The following is a 12,387-nucleotide window of genomic DNA, read 5'->3' as shown; positions in this document are numbered from 1 at the left end:
ACTTTGACAAATTTAGCCGCGTTAACCGTAAGACGTGTCGCTTTCATATTCACACTTTGTATAGGTGTCATGAATACCTTTCTGGAACTCACCCTGTGAGTCGAAATATTTTGTCGGTTCGGAGTAATCCCTCCGAAACCCAAAAACCTTGTTATCGTTCCAACACCGTAACCGTAATAGGTAGACAAAAAACAAAGGGTGAAATTTGTTCAGGACCAGACCCCGGTTCTTCATTACATTTGGATCGAAAAGATTCAACGACTCATTGGTAGGGTTATGCCCCTATGAAAATTAACCGGTGTCGGTTGGCCACCAAAACTCAGAAACCGTAAGTCGTAGACACCTAGGATCTTCACCAATCATCATCAATTCATGTATCTTTGAAAAATACCTCAAGGTCAAATTTGTATGTTGACCTTGACCTTTGACCTAACACCTTGTTATGGGATAATCTCAGAAACCATTATACTTACAGAAGTTTTAAATAGTGGAAAATGTTTGGGTCATTACGGCGCAACTTTGTTACATTTTGACCAAAGAGATTTGACCTTTTAATAAGGGGCATAACCCCTGTTTTAGGTTTCTGAAAAGAAAAAATCAGCTTTTACTATATAACCAAAGGTCCTAGACCCATGGGGTCTTTTGCAATGACATTGGGGACTAATGACCTTGACAAAGGTCAAAAGGTCAAAGGTCAAGGTCATGTCCCAGATAGCGAATTTAGTGTTTTTAACCTCATATAATGGATTTTAAGTGTGTTTTCAAGCTTTGTACGGTTGACCTTGACCTTTTCAATAGATTCTACATCTATAAGAACATGTATTTTACATTACAAAAGGAAAGACCTCTCAATTGTTCAAGAACAATTGACAGTTTAATTAAGGTCTTTCCTTTTACTAAAGGGAAAGACCTTACTGTATTTCTTCTGATTATTAAGGTCTTTCCTTTTACTAAAGGGAAAGACCTTACTGTATTTCTTCTGATTATTATTAAGGTCTTTCCTTTTACTAAAGGGAAAGACCTTACTGTATTTCTTCTGATTATTATTATTATTATTATTATTATTATTATTCTTTTTGTTCCGCCAAGTTAGCCTCCGTAACCGTAAGACGTGTCGCTTTCATGTTCACACTTTGTATCGGTGTCATGAATACCTACTTGGAACTCACCCTGTGAGTCGAAATATTTTGTCGGTTCGGAGTAATCCCTCCGAAACCCAAAAACCTTGTTATCGTTCCAACACCGTAACCGTAATAGGTAGAAAAAAAACAAAGGGTGAAATTTGTTCAGGACCAGACCCTGGTTCTTCGTTACATTTGGATCGAAAAGATTCAATGACTCATTGGTAGGGTTATGCCCCTATGAAAATTAACCGGTGTCGGTTGACCACCAAAACTCAGAAACCGTAAGTCGTAGACACCTAGGATCTTCACCAATCATCATCAATTTATGTATCTTTGAAAAATACCTCAAGGTCAAATTTGTATGTTGACCTTGACCTTTGACCTAACACCTTGTTATGGGATAATCTCAGAAACCATTATACTTACAGAAGTTTTAAATAGTGGAAAATGTTTGGGTCATTACGGCACAACTTTGTTACATTTTGACCGAAGAGATTTGACCTTTTTTTAAGGGGCATAACACCTGTTTTAGGTTTCTGGAAAGACAAAATCATCTTTTACTATATAACCAAAGGTCCTAGACCCATGGGGTCTTCGGCAATGACATTGGGGACTAATGACCTTGACAAAGGTCAAAAGGTCAAAGGTCAAGGTCATGTCCCATATAGCGAATTTGGTGTTTTTAACCTTATTTAAAGGTTTTTCAGTGTGTTTTAAAGCTTTTCGATACATTCTACGTCTATTTGAACATGTATTTTACATTACAAAAGGAAAGACCTCTCAATTGTTCAAGAACAATTGACAGTTTAATTATTATTATTATTCTTCTTGTTCCGCCAAACTTTGACAAAATTTCCCTCCGTAACCGTAAGACGTGTCGCTTTCATGTTCACACTTTGTATCGGTGTCATGAATACCTATTCGGAACTCACCCTGTGAGTCGAAATATTTTGTCGGTTCGGAGTAATCCCTCCGAAACCCAAAAACCTTGTTATCGTTCCAACACCGTAACCGTAATAGGTAGAAAAAAAATGAAGGGTGAAATTTGTTCAGGACCAGACCCCAGTTCTTCGTTACATTTGGATCGAAAAGATTCAACGACTCATTGGTAGGGTTATGCCCCTATGAAAATTAACCGGTGTTGGTTGACCACCAAAACTCAGAAACCGTAAGTCGTAGACACCTAGGATCTTCACCAATCATCATCAATTCATGTATCTTTGAAAAATACCTCAAGGTCAAATTTGTATGTTGACCTTGACCTTTGACCTAACACCTTGTTATGGGATAATCTCAGAAACCATTATACTTACAGCAGTTTTAAATAGTGGAAAATGTTTGGGTCATTAAGGCGCAACTTTGTTACATTTTGACCGAAGAGATTTGACCTTTCTGTAAGGGGCATAACCCCTGATTTCGGTTTCTGAAAAGACAAAATCAGCTTTAACTATATAACCAAAGGTCCTAGACCCATGGGATCTTCAGCAATGACATTTGGGACTAATGACCTTGACAAAGGTCACAAGGTCAAAGGTCAAGGTCAAGTCCCAGATAGCGAATTATGTGTTTTTGACCTTATTTTAAGGATTTTTAGTGTGTTTTAAAGCTTTTTAAGGTTGACCTTGACCTTTGACCTTTCAACTTTTTAGTCGATACCTCAAAAACGGTTACTCTTACAGAAATAGTAAACAGTTAAAAATGTTTGGGTGACTAAGGCACAACTTTTCTACATTTTGACCGAAAGGATTTGACATATTCTTAAGGGGCATAACCCCCGTTAACGGTTTCTGAAAAGGTAAAATTAGCTTTAACTCTTGAACGAAAAGTCCTAGACCCATGGGGTCTTTTATAATGACATTGTGGACCAATGACCTTCACAAAAGTTACAAGGTCAAAAGTCAAGGTCATGACCAAATTATCGAATTTGTTGTTTTTGTCATTTTTTAACGGTTTTGTGTGTGTTTGAGAGCTTTTCAATGCATTCTACGACTATTGGAACATGTACTTTACATTTCGAAAAGGAAAGACCTCTCAATTGTTCAAGAACAATTGACATTTTAATTATTATTATTATTCTTCTTGTTCCGCCAAACTTTGACAAAATTTCCCTCCGTAACCGTAAGACGTGTCGCTTTCATGTTCACACTTTGTATCGGTGTCATGAATACCTATCCGGAACTCACCCTGTGAGTCGAAATATTTTGTCGGTTCGGAGTAATCCCTCCAAAACCCAAAAACCTTGTTATCGTTCCAACACCGTAACCGTAATAGGTAGAAAAAAAATGAAGGGTGAAATTTGTTCAGGACCAGACCCCGGTTCTTCGTTACATTTGGATCGAAAAGATTCAACGACTCATTGGTAGGGTTATGCCCCTATGAAAATTAACAGGTGTCGGTTGGCCACCAAAACTCAAAAACCGTAAGTCGTAGACACATAGGATCTTCACCAATCATCATCATTTCATGTATCTTTAAAAAATACCTCAAGGTCAAATTTGTATGTTGACCTTGACCTTTGACCTAACACCTTGTTATGGGATAATCTCAGAAACCATTATACTTACAGAAGTTTTAAATGGTGGAAAATGTTTGGGTCATTATGGCGCAACTTTGTTACATTTTGACCAAAGAGATTTGACCTTTCTATAAGGGGCATAACCCCTGTTTAAGGTTTTTGAAAAGACAAAATCAGCTTTTACTGTATAACCAAAGGTCCTAGACCCTTGGGGTCTTCAGTAATGGCATTGGGGACCAATGACCTTGACAAAGGTCAAAAGGTCAAAGGTCAAGGTCATGTCCCAGATAGCGAATTTAGTGTTTTTAACCTTATTTAAAGGATTTTTAGTGTGTTTTCGAGCTTTTTAAGGTTGACCTTGACCTTTTCAATACATTCTACGTCTGTTGGAACATGTATTTTACATTAAAAAAGGAAAGACCTCTCAATTGTTCAAGAACAATTGACAGTTTAATTATTATTCTTTTTGTTCCGCCAAACTTTGACGAAGTTAGCCTCCGTAACCGTAAGACGTGTCGCTTTCATGTTCACACTTTGTATCGGTGTCATGAATACCTATCCGGAGCTCACCCTGTGAGTCGAAATATTTTGTCGGTTCGGAGTAATCCCTCCGAAACCCAAAAACCTTGTTATCGTTCCAACACCGTAACCGTAATAGGTAGAAAAAAAATAAAGGGTGAAATTTGTTCAGGACAAGACCCCGGTTCTTCGTTACATTTGGATCGAAAAGATTCAACGACTCATTGGTAGGGTTATGCCCCTATAAAAATTAACCGGTGTCGGTTGGCCACCAAAACTCAGAAACCGTAAGTCGTAGACACCTAGGATCTTCACCAATCATCATCAATTCATGTATCTTTGAAAAATACCTCAAGGTCAAATTTGTATGTTGACCTTGACCTTTGACCTAACACCTTGTTATGGGATAATCTCAGCAACCATTATACTTACAGATGTTTTAAATAGTGGAAAATGTTTGGGTCATTACGGCGCAACTTTGTTACTTTTTGACCGAAGAGATTTAACCTATCTTTAAGGGGCATAAAGCCTGTTTTAGGTTTCTGAAAAGACAAAATCAGCTTTTACTACATAACCAAAGGTCCTAGACCCATGGGGTCTTCAGCAATGACATTGGGGACTAATGACCTTGACAAAGGTCAAAAGGTCAAAGGTCAAGGTCAATTCCCATATATCTAATTATGTGTTTTTGACCTTATTTAAAGGATTTTCAGTGTGCTTTAAAGCTTTTCAATGCATTTTACGTCTATTGAAACATGTATTTTACGTAATAAAAGGAAAGACCTCTCAATTGTTCAAGAACAATTGACAGTTTAATTAAGGTCTTTCCTTTTACTAAAGGGAAAGACCTTACTGTATTTCTTCTGATTATTATTAAGGTCTTTCCTTTTACTAAAGGGAAAGACCTTACTGTATTTCTTCTGTTTATTATTAGGTCTTTCCACTTTTCGTGGAAAGACCTTTTGTTTTTCTTCTGATTATTTTTTTTTTTTTTTTTTTTTCTTCTGCCGTCTGAGATGCTTTTTTGTCTTACAACATATCCAATGGATTTTTTGGCCAATGATGTTGTACAGTAATGGAGGTTTCAAAACTCACCCTGCGTGACCGAACACTTATTCTTATAGGAGTTATCTCCCCGCGTCCCCTTTTTCTTGTTATCGCTATATCTCTAAAACCGTAAAAGATTTTAGCAAACTGTTTTCACCAAATTGTTCGTCTACTCCTGAGAATGATTTGGTTTATTTTGACTTTAGTGATCGGAAGACATCTTATGGGAGTTATTTCCCTTTGAAAACTTAAGATAGGCGATTTGTTGGATCAATTCATACGTTATAAGTCGTAGAGGCCTACAGTCTTTTGATATGATGTCCTTGGTCCATTTGAAGGACATTGAGGTCAAGGTCAAAGGTCAAGGTCATGTTCTAAATTTTGAATTTTGCTTGTTATCGTTATACCACAGAAACTGTGACAGTAAATGATATGATGTGTTTGCTAAATAAATGTTTACAATAAGGCGCAACTTCAACCTATTTCAGTCAAAGTGTTTTGGTTAACCCTAATTGGAGTTTTCTCCCCTTAGGTATTTCAAATCAGTATTTCTCCACAACCATACAAGTGATTGACCTCCGGTCTTCCGTTTTGTGTTCACTGACCTATGACCTTGAAATTGAGATCAAGGTCAAAGGTCAAGGTCATGTTATAAATTTTGAATTTTGCTTGTTATCGTTATTCAAAAGACACTGTTACAGTAAATGATATGATTTGTTTGCCAAATTGCTGTTTACAAAAAGGCGCAACTTCAATCTATTTCAGTCGAAGTGTTTTGGTTTACCCTTATAGGAGTTTTCTCCCCTTATGTATTTGAAATCAGTATTTCTCCACAACCATACAAATGATTGACCTGGGGTCTTTTGTTTTGAGATTCCTGACCTATGACATTGAAATTGAGGTCAAGGTCAAAAGTCAATTTGACATTCTAGATTTTGACCTTTGCTAAAAATAATTTCAAGTCTTCTGCATATACCTATTAGTCTTATTTTTTATATCAATTTGAAGTACCAAATAACATCAACAAGGACTGACATTTTATAACATCGTTTTTTAAATTTCATTCTTATTATCGAGGTGGAAAGACCTTCAATTGTTCTCTGAAGAATTGGTTTTTAATTAGGTCTTTCCACTTTTCGTGGAAAGACCTTTTGTTTTTCTTCTGATTATTTTTTTTTTTTTTTTTTTTTTTTTTTTTTTTTTTTTTTTCTTCTGCCGTCTGAGATGCTTTTTTGTCTTACAACATATCGAATGGATTTTTTGGCCAATGATGTTGTACAGTAATGGGGGTTTCAAAACTCACCCTGTGTGATCGAACACTTATTCTTATAGGAGTTATCTCCCTGCGTCCCCTTTTTCTTGTTATCGCTATATCTCTAAAACCGTAATAGATTTTAGCAAACTGTTTTCACCAAATTGTTCGTCTACTCTTGAGAATGATTTGGTTTATTTTGACTTTAGTGATCGGAAGACATCTTATGGGAGTTATTTCCCTTTGAAAATTTAAGATAGGCGATTTGTTGGATCAATTCATACGTTATAAATCGTAGAGGCCTACAGTCTTTTGATATGAAGTCCTTGGTCCATTTGAAGGAAATTGAGGTCAAGGTCAAAGGTCAAGGTCATGTTCTTAATTTTGAATTTTGCTTGTTATCGTTATACCACAGAAACTGTGACAGTAAATGATATGATGTGTTTGCTAAATAACTGTTTACAATAAGGCGCAACTTCAACCTATTTCAGTCAAAGTGTTTTGGTTAACCCTTATAGGAGTTTTCTCCCCTTATGTATTTCAAATCAGTATTTCTCCACAACCATACAAGTGATTGACCTCCGGTCTTCCGTTTTGTGTTCACTGACCTATGACCTTGAAATTGAGATCAAGGTCAAAGGTCAAGGTCATGTTATAAATTTTGAATTTTGCTTGTTATCGTTATTCAAAAGAAACTGTTACAGTAAATGATATGATTTGTTTGCCAAATTGCTGTTTACAAAAAGGCGCAACTTCAATCTATTTCAGTCGAAGTGTTTTTGTTAACCCTTATAGGAGTTTTCTCCCCTTATGTATTTGAAATCAGTATTTCTCCACAACCATACAAATGATTGACCTGGGGTCTTTTGATTTGAGATCCGTGACCTATGACCTTGAAATTGAGGCCAAGGTCAAAGGTCAATTTGACATTCTAGATTTTGACCTTTGCTAAAAATAATTTCAAGTCTTCTGCATATACCTATTAGTCTTATTTTTTATATCAATTTGAATAACCAAATAACATCAACAAGGAGTGACATCGTTTTTTAAATTTCATTCTTATTATCGAGGTGGAAAGACCTTCAATTGTTCTCTGAAGAATTGGTTTTTAATTATTATTATTCTTTTTCCGCCAAACTTTGACAAATTTAGCCGCGTTAACCGTAAGACCTGTCGCTTTCATGTTCACACTTTGTATTGGTGTCATGAATACCTATCTGGAACTCACCCTGTTAGTCGAAATATTTTGTCGGTTCGGAGTTATCCCTCCAAAACCCAAAAACCTTGTTATCGTTCCAACACCGTAACCGTAATAGGTAGAAAAAAACCGAAGGGTGAAATTTGTTCAGGACCAGACCCCGGTTCTTCATTACATTTGGATCGAAAAGATTCAACGACTCATTGGTAGGGTTATGCCCCTATCAAAATTAACCGGTGTCGGTTGGCCACCAAAACTCAGAAACCGTAAGTCGTAGACACCTAGGATCTTCACCAATCATCATCAATTCATGTATCTTTGAAAAATACCTCAAGGTCAAATTTGTATGTTGACCTTGACCTTTGACCTAACACCTTGTTATGGGATAATCTCAGAAACCATTATACTTACAGAAGTTTTGAATAGTGGAAAATGTTTGGGTCATTAAGGCGCAACTTTGTTACATTTTGACCGAAGAGATTTGACCTTTCTATAAGGGGCATAACCCCTGATTTAGGTTTCTGAAAAGACAAAATCAGCTTTTACTATATAACCAAAGGTCCTAGACCCATGGGGTCTTCAGCAATGACATTGGGGACTAATGACCTTGACAAAGGTCACAAGGTCAAAGGTCAAGGTCATGTCCCAGATAGCGAATTATGTGTTTTTGAGCTTATTTAAAGGATTTTCAGTGTGTTTTAAAGCTTTTTGAGGTTGACCTTGAACTTTTCAATACATTCTACGTCTATTGGAACATGTATTTTACATTACAAAAGGAAAGACCTCTCAATTGTTCAAGAACAATTGACATTTTAATTATTATTGTTTATGTTTACAATTTGAAAAAAAAAATAAAATAAAAAGAACTTCGTTTTCAACTGATAAAATGTCGTACACCATCATTCACACCATTCCCGATCACACGTTACACATTCACACCATTCCTCATACACCATAACACCATTCACCTTACACCATTGCACCATACACCTTACACCATTGCACCATACACCTTACACCATTACACCATACACGTTTTTTTGGGAAGTTTACACCATCCAAGGGCTGTACAAGTAAGTAACTTAAATTGTATAAAAATTAAAAATCACAAAAATACTGAACTCTAGGGGAAATTCAAAATGGAAAGTTCCTTATCAAATGACAAAATCTTAAACTCAAACACATCATACGAATGGATAACAACAGTAATATTCCTGCCGTGGTACCGGCAATTTCTTGTGTACAAAATGGTGACTAAGACCTGGTTTTATAGCCAGGTAAATCTCTCACTTGTATGAAAGTCGCATCAAATTTCATTATATTGACAACGATGTGTGAACAAAACATACAGAAATATCAGGACAAAATGTTAAAAATAGGGCTACAGTAGTCAACATTGTGTTATAATCTTAATCACTATAAAACAATTAAATATGCAACGAAGCACAAAAAGGCATATAAACAAACAACATTAGCAAAAATTAAAGACAAGACTTCAAACAATTTGAATAACACAATGACGGGTTGTATTAAATGATAAAAACTACGAAACACTATTTAAATGATATATGTATCACCTAGACAAACATCAAATGCATTCAAAGAATGTAATGATCATGTTTGAATTTGAGTAAGAGCTCTTTGATCTAAGATTCTGCATACAAGTTCTATTGTTTTTGTTTCCGAATATTATAAGTAATACATGCCATTAATCGTGTTTTGATTAAACCAACTGATTTTCATGTTATGTTCCTAACACCTAGAACAGTTTTGATATGAAAACAGTGAGGCTTTATTGAATTTCAGTTTTTAAATGCATTGTATATTTTTATTTATTGTGCTCTGTTATGTTTTTACATAATAGATATAGGAAGATGTAGTGTGGGTGCCAATGAGACAACTCTCCATCCAAATAGCCATTTAAAAAAGTAAACCATTATAGGTCAATGTACGGCCTTCAACACGTAACATTGGCTCACACCGAACAACAAGCTATAAAGGACCCCCAAATTACTAGTGTAAAACCATTCAAACGGGAAAACCAACGGTCTAATCTATATAAAAAAAGGATAACCATGTAATAAAGGATGAACATAATTATAGTTCAAGCCATAATAAAATGTACTGTTTCATAATGAATATAACATATTAATGGTGAATATAACATGTTAATGGTGAATATAACATGTTAATGGTGAATATAAAATGTTAATGGTGAATATAACATGTTAATGGTGAATATAACATGTTAATGGTGAATATAACATGTTAATGGTGAATATAACATTTTAATGGTGAATAAAATCAAATGAATGGAAAACAACTGTCATCTTCCTGACTTGGTACAGGCATTTTTAAAGTAGAAAATGGAGAATTAAACCATGTTTATAGATATCTAAACCTCTCACTTGTATGTGAGTTGCATTAAGAGACCTTTATATACAATATACACCATAATCTGGTCAACTTTGGTGGATGGATTGGCAAATTTTGTTGTTTATCACAATATCATTACTGTATGATTTTGAAATTAACAAGTACCATACAAAGAATGAATCAGTTTTTATTATTTTATTTTAGGTCACTAGATGATCGAGACAAGTCGATTGCTTTTGGAATGCAATCATTCATTTTATCACTCACAGGTAACTACTTTTTTATCTTAACATATAAGATGCATAGTTGATGTCAGAGTTTTAAACGGATTGTGTTACCAATTAAGAACTAATAGTTTAGATAGATGTTTGTTTTGTGGGTTCCAACATTCCTGGATGGAGTATAAAAAAGGCATTTTTGTGGATATTTAATTTCCCGGTTCCGCATATTTTACACCACGCTTATTTACTCACGAATAAAATTAACCAAAATACAATTACCAAAAAATAAAATCGCTCTCAAACTCTCGAAATAATTGGCAATAAAGAACATGTCAACCGAAAAAGAGTATTTAATTTTTGAGCAAAATATTTTGTTATAGCCATAATATGATGTTAAAATTGTGGAAGCAGACACTTTTCTATCATTTCCTTTTGACCGATAAGAAAAATAGAAACATGTTTCATAAAAGATGACGTTCTCTATTTCATTCATTTTAAAAATAAATTTCTCGAATTAAATTCAACCTTTCCTAAATTGTTAGAACGAAACAAGCAAGGGGTGGTCTCATCTGATTTAAAAGTTTACCCAAACATGCCATGCTTTTTGCGATGGTAAATTTGTTTTTGAAATGTCAAATTTATCAATGGGGTGCAATTTCACGGAGTTAATATATAAATGGAAGACATTTTCATTCCAACATCACAAGCATAATGAAGTTTTGCCAAATTTATTATAGTATTGATTTCTATCAACTAAATAAATGCCGTTGTGTTGTTTCCAAAAAAAGGACCTTTAGAAAAACAAACCTTTGTGTACAAATTTCATTCAAATAATAAGCAGCTGTAACACAAAATATTCTAATTTATACTTCAAAACAAAATCTACATAACTTCTTGTAAAATATACGTACTAATAAGGTAAACTGTTTATTACAATGTATTATATACTTAATAAAAAACACAAATTCACATTTAGTGATTATGGTATCTGTAATCCAATGTATTAGATTTTATAATTCAGTAAACGTCCTCATTGGAATATAGCGTGTATATCAATAATAAGCTATGCATACCATTGTATCGAAAACAGAACAGACGGTCTGAAAAAATACCACAAAGAGTGAAAAAAAATACAACATTATGCTGTTCCGGAAGTTTATCGTAAACAACATTCTCTCTAAAACGTGGTTAGTTACTCAAGTGGAAAACCGTCATACATTAATCCTAAATATTTTTTATTGTTTACTTCTAGTTTTCATCCCTGCACCGATAGTGTTTGGTCACTTGTTTGACAGTGTATGTAAAGAATGGAGTACTTCCTGTGGAACAAAAGGAGCATGCGCATTGTATGATATTGAAGCTATGCGATACACATTGAACTCTGTTGAAGTTGGAGTAGGGTTGATTGTTTTCGTTATTTACATATTCATATTTCATATCGCAAAAAGAGATGACGCAAAGAAAAAAAACTCTGAAAATGGGCACGAAATGAATAAAACAATAGTTATATAAGTTGTTATTATGTCTTGTTTATTTTATTGTTGCATTTATCCTTTTGTATTTTTCATAGCGACAAATATGTTCTTTACCTTTAATCTTTAAAAGTTGTTTCAATAATGCATATATATTGATTCCTACACTGCAACAAATGTATTACGATACTTCTCTACTCGAGACAGTTAAATTTTATTATTTAAAGCGCTAGGTTTGCCGAGCTTTTTAAATGATTAAGATTTAACTGTTGAGAGTGGAGCTATATCGTAATACACGAGTTATAATTTCGGAAACTGTTTCTCTGATGATTTTTGTCCTTCTTTTTCAAAGACTTTCAGAAACATGTGTTCTTAATATGCGACGTCATCAGACATGGTCGCCTTTTTTCATGACGTCACAATAGGAAAGTTCAGAAGAAAACAAAACATTTTGACTAATCATTTGCTGAGAACAGATATTTCACTAGTGGGGAGAAATATTTTTCTTACACCGATCAAGAAATGTGAAAATAGCACAAACATTAGAGAACATTTTATAATTGTCCAGATACTATAGTTTTAAATTAGATTCAATGTCTTGCAAATCAAAGGACTGAGTTAAAAAAAATTAAGCAATTGCAATGGTAATATAAAGAAGGTTAA

At 34.4% G+C, this 12,387-nt stretch overlaps 1 protein-coding gene across 1 annotated transcript in view; it reads left to right on the top strand.

Moving 5' to 3' along the window:
* LOC143055176 (solute carrier organic anion transporter family member 3A1-like) overlaps positions 1–11,764 on the top strand; it is a 29,832-nt gene extending 18,068 nt beyond the window's left edge. The window contains exons 10-11 of the mRNA XM_076228315.1: positions 10,236–10,300; positions 11,505–11,764. Coding sequence (XP_076084430.1) covers positions 10,236–10,300; positions 11,505–11,764 — 325 coding nt within the window. The remainder of the gene's footprint in view (positions 1–10,235; positions 10,301–11,504) is intronic.
* Positions 11,765–12,387: the final 623 nt, after the last annotated feature.

Source organism: Mytilus galloprovincialis, chromosome 12, assembly GCF_965363235.1.
Source record: "Mytilus galloprovincialis chromosome 12, xbMytGall1.hap1.1, whole genome shotgun sequence".
Lineage (NCBI taxonomy): Eukaryota > Metazoa > Mollusca > Bivalvia > Mytilida > Mytilidae > Mytilus > Mytilus galloprovincialis.
The sequence above is the reverse complement of the archived record's forward strand: the minus strand, read 5'-3'. Positions and strand labels throughout refer to the sequence as shown.